The following is a 5,057-nucleotide window of genomic DNA, read 5'->3' as shown; positions in this document are numbered from 1 at the left end:
TTAAAATATTAAAATATATAAATTTAAGTTGAATAGTTAACCTTATTAAATTTTTTATATTAAATTTGTTGATGTGATATTTAGAGGGAAAAAAATTACTTAATAGTAAAGTCGTAGACAAAAAGGAAGAGGTGGCTTTCAACTCTCAAAAATAGTAAAATTTTCAGTATTGCTTTTTCAAAATTTAAAAATTTTAAGTTAGTATAATGATAAATTTATCGTTGACCAGCCAAAATTAATGATTCATCTCTACCCAAAATTTACGAGTTATCTTTGCCCTAAAGCAATTTTTTAAATTTGTCATTGCTTAGAAATAATGTGACTAAAAAATAGCATTATAATAAATCTGAATTTAACAAAATAATTTGAACAACATTAATGATTAGACCTGAATTTTAAAATCTAAAATAAAAAACTAAATTTTAAAAAATAAAAATACAAAACTAAATTCCAAATTTATAAAAAAATACAACTACTTAAAGTAAAATTTAACCAAAACAAAAACCAAAAGCCAAAAACTCCAAAATCTACCATAAAAAAGCAACCCCCCATTCCCTTATTCCTTTCAAAAGCATTGGGGACTGGAAGTGCAAAGCTTGCTCACATCTCTCAAGAGCTGTTTTAGTGTATAAAAAATCCCCCCCCCCCTCCCCTCTCTTGTTCTCACTTTCCTCTCTAAACCCCAAAAACACATGCTCTTCTTCCCTCATCATCGCCACCAACCCTCTTCTTCTTGTAAAATTTTGGGTCTCTTTTATTAGTAAGCTTGTAAGCAGGGTGTTTCAAAGATGATCACTTTAACAGATTTTTACCATGTTATGACCGCAATGGTACCACTTTACGTGGCCATGATTTTAGCTTACGGTTCAGTGAAATGGTGGAAAATCTTCACACCCGACCAATGTTCCGGCATCAACCGGTTCGTTGCTCTTTTCGCCGTTCCATTACTTTCATTTCATTTCATAGCTTCAAACAATCCGTACACCATGAACTTCCGGTTCATAGCAGCTGATACACTACAAAAGATTATAGTTTTAGTTGTGTTAGCCATTTGGTCCAAAGTAAGTAAAAGGGGTTGTTTAGAATGGACCATAACATTATTTTCACTTTCAACATTACCCAATACTTTAGTTATGGGTATACCTTTACTTAAAGGTATGTATGGTGAATTTTCAGGGAGTTTAATGGTACAAATCGTTGTACTTCAATGTATCATTTGGTATACTTTAATGCTATTTATGTTTGAATATCGTGGTGCTAAGATGCTAATCTCTGAACAATTCCCCGACACTGCTGGTTCTATTGTGTCTATCCATGTCGATTCCGACATCATGTCGCTCGACGGTCGGCAGCCGTTAGAAACCGAAGCTGAGATTAAAGACGACGGTAAGTTGCATGTTACGGTTCGAAAATCTAATGCTTCGAGGTCTGATATTTTTTCGAGAAGGTCACAAGGTTTGTCTTCGACTACCCCCCGGCCATCGAATTTAACTAATGCTGAGATTTACTCTTTACAATCATCGAGGAATCCAACACCTAGAGGTTCGAGTTTTAACCATACTGATTTTTATTCTATGATGGCCGGTGGTCGGAACTCGAACTTTGGTTCCGGTGATGTTTATGGTATGTCTGCTTCACGTGGACCGACACCCAGACCATCAAATTACGAGGAGGATGGTTCTGGTAAGCCGAGGTTTCATTACCATGGACAAAGTGGTGTAACGGGACACTACCCGGCTCCTAATCCGGGTATGTTTTCACCAACTGGGTCTAAAGGTGTTAAGAAACCTAATGGACAAGCTCATCAAAAGGTTGAAGATGGTGGTGGTAAGGATCTTCATATGTTTGTTTGGAGTTCAAGTGCTTCTCCGGTATCAGATGTGTTCGGCGGCGGCCATGAATATGGTGTTACCGACCAGAAAGAAGTTCGGTTAGCTGTCTCCCCTGGCAAAGGTACAAGCTTTTGACCTGGTTTTTTAATACCTACACATGAATGGTAAAATTAGATGGAGATTATTAGATTGAAGAGTAAATTAAAAATTTTAGATAATTTTTATTAGTAAAATAAATAAAAAATTTAATAGAGAATATTAATTGTGTAAAATTAATTTACTTATTTTTTAAATAAGTGAAACAAAATATAATTTAATTCATAATTTAAAGACAATTTTTACTGCATTTAACTGGTTTTTTAAACATATATATGTATGATTGCTTGTTTTGTTGACAGTGGAAGGACATAGAGATAATCAAGAGGAGTTTATGGAAAGAGATGAGTTCAGTTTTGGGAACAGAAGAGAAATGAACAATGTCCAAGAAAGTGGTGAAAACAACAAAGTTGGGGAAGCCATTGCCATTGCTAACCCTAAAACCATGCCACCAACGAGTGTAATGACAAGGCTGATATTGATTATGGTTTGGAGAAAACTTATTAGAAACCCCAATACTTATTCAAGCTTAATTGGTCTCACTTGGTCATTAATCTCATTCAGGTATGACACTAGAAACCTTCTTTATTACATGAATACTCAAATGATCTTTAAATAGTAGAGGTCAATTTTATTTTCGATTTTTTATCTTTCAACTTGGAGAAAATTTTAACGAGTTGATAGTATTTTTCCTCACTAATATCATTTAAATCTCACCAAAATTTTTCCACACTCCATGAACTCATTAAACTCTTCTCAAAATTAAAAAATAAAAACCCAAAATGTAAAATCCAACATACTTTTACTATTTGAGGTTACGAGATCCACCTCCCTCATTGTGCATCATTCGTAATGAAGCTTTGTTGTTACTGGTCTTTTTTGTTTTTGAAGGTGGAATGTGGAAATGCCTGCAATAATAGCAAAGTCGATATCTATACTGTCAGATGCAGGTCTCGGCATGGCTATGTTCAGTCTTGGTCAGTGTCTCTTATTACAAACAACAAATCATTTTTTAAAGAAAACAAAGAAAAAACAGTGTTTGGTAATGATAATATATATGTTGAAATAATGATGAAAGGTGTTTTTTTTCATTTAAATGTTTTAAAATCTAATGTTGGGGGGTGCATGGCACGGTTTGATGTGAATGACAGGTCTGTTTATGGCATTGCAACCAAAGATCATAGCATGTGGGAATTCGGTTGCAGCTTTTGCAATGGCCGTGAGATTCCTTACAGGACCAGCTGTCATGGCTGCTGCTTCCATTGCTGTTGGTCTTAAAGGCGTTCTCTTACACGTTGCCATTGTCCAGGTCACTTCCTTTTTCTTTTTCCTTTTTTCGTTTTTCTTTTTCCTTTCACTTTGCCTAAATAAATAAGGGTAAATTAATATTTAGTCACTAAACTTAGTAATTTTTCTCATCTTGATCCCTTAAACAGTTTTTTTAATTTGGTCCTAATTTGATATGCCACACTGAGATTGTTTTTGTTTCTAAAAGAATCTAAAATTTTAATTTTTTAATTTTTAATTTTATATACAATTTTAAAATTTTCAAAGGATAAAAATAGTTGTCGGGCTAGATATTGTTCTATCTCATAAATTAAAATCTGAATTAGACACAGTACTTGCCTCTGAAAAAAGTTAAATTTCAATTTTGGTACTTTTACTATGTTCAATTTTATAATTTAGTCTCAATATTTTCATTAGACATAATTTGATTTTTTATAATATCCTTAATTAGTCCATCTAACTAACGATTATATAAACTAAAATAATTAATTCATGTCAAATTAAAATATAAGCAAAACTAAAATTCGATATAAATGGTATTTTACATTTATACAAATTTTAACTTGTCTTTTTTTTTTCTTTTTTTTTTTGGCTTTGCATCTATTTTTCTTAAAAAAATTACTATTATTATTATTATTAAAAATAAATAAATAACAGGCAGCTCTCCCACAAGGAATTGTCCCCTTTGTCTTTGCCAAGGAATACAACGTACACCCTGATATTCTCAGCACAGCGTAAGTGTTTTAAATATTTTATTCTTTTTTTTATTCTTTTAGTATTATTATTAATTATTTTAAATTAATTTAATTGCAGTGTTATTTTTGGGATGCTAATAGCTTTGCCCATAACGCTAGTGTACTACATTTTATTGGGTATATGAAGTGGGGGCATGACCGGTATCAAAGAATTTATGGCATCACCTCAAAATTAAAGCCAACCAAAGAAAGGCCCTTTTTTTAGGGTCAAAGATGCGAAGAAATTAAAACCCCTCGTTGAAAATTCAAAGCCACAAAAAAGAAAAGAAAATCGAGGGTATCATTGCAAATGTTTTCTTTTCCTTTTTTTTTGGTAGTAAAATTTGTAAAATCTTATTTGTAGTCAATTTTATAAGAAAACAATTTCTCCTCTCTCTTTTTCTTTTTTCTTTCTACTTAATCTTTATTTAGAGTTGTTATTCGAATTTATGCTCTTCTTTGAAAAGTCACCCAAAATAAATGAGAAAATATCAGTTGAAAATGATGGGTACATGAGGAAAGCATTAATTGGTAAATGTATTGTGGTGTTATTTGTATTACCAATTGGGTTGTATTTTATTTAAAAAATTAAGTAAATTAATCTTTTCACACTATTGGAATAACCAGATAATTAAATGTGGCATGTCACGTGCATCTATTATGTTTGTACATAGCTTAAATTTAGGTAAAAGTACCATGGAGGCCATTTTACTAAGAGTTGGATTGTGTTTTACCCCCTCTACTCAAAAAATGGAGAAATTAGTCTCTGAATATTAGATCAAAAAGCAAACATAGTCTCTATACATCAGCATAAGATGCACATAGTGCACCATGTGTAATAGTTTGGCTATTTTGTCAGCCATACCAGTTTTTAACCGTAGAAATTGATGACAATTTTAATTAAGGGAAAGGTTAGTTTGCTCTTTAATCTAACATATATGGATTAATTTACCTATTTTTTTAGTAAAGTGAGCAAAATGTAATTAAACTCTTAATATACTAATTTAAAGTATAAAAAGATAATATTCCCTAAACTCTTAACACTATATATTGTCTATGTTTTTCCTTTTCAAATAGGCGTATATATAAATTATCAAATCTTACCCAT

At 31.8% G+C, this 5,057-nt stretch overlaps 1 protein-coding gene across 1 annotated transcript; it reads left to right on the top strand.

The window, feature by feature from the left end:
• Window positions 1-572: 572 nt before the first annotated feature.
• Window positions 573-4,344, top strand: LOC105765670 (probable auxin efflux carrier component 1c). The gene is made up of 6 exons (XM_012584874.2): window positions 573-1,953; window positions 2,231-2,492; window positions 2,820-2,905; window positions 3,080-3,237; window positions 3,873-3,949; window positions 4,029-4,344. The coding sequence occupies exons 1-6, from the start codon at window positions 789-791 to the stop codon at window positions 4,093-4,095; spliced, it is 1,815 nt and encodes a 604-aa protein (XP_012440328.1). The 5' UTR covers window positions 573-788; the 3' UTR covers window positions 4,096-4,344.
• Window positions 4,345-5,057: the final 713 nt, after the last annotated feature.

The sequence above is a fragment of the Gossypium raimondii genome, chromosome 12 (genome assembly GCF_025698545.1).
Source record: "Gossypium raimondii isolate GPD5lz chromosome 12, ASM2569854v1, whole genome shotgun sequence".
NCBI classification, from domain to species: Eukaryota; Viridiplantae; Streptophyta; class Magnoliopsida; order Malvales; family Malvaceae; genus Gossypium; species Gossypium raimondii.
This window is presented reverse-complemented; position numbering and strand designations above follow the sequence as displayed.

Coding starts and splice junctions, on each gene's coding strand:
- LOC105765670 (XM_012584874.2), top strand. CDS start 789: ATGATCACTTTAACAGATTTTTACCATGTTATGACCGCAATGGTACCA. Junction 2,906..3,079: donor CATGGCTATGTTCAGTCTTG/GTCAGTGTCTCT, acceptor TGTGAATGACAG/GTCTGTTTATGGCATTGCAA. Junction 3,238..3,872: donor TACACGTTGCCATTGTCCAG/GTCACTTCCTTT, acceptor AATAAATAACAG/GCAGCTCTCCCACAAGGAAT.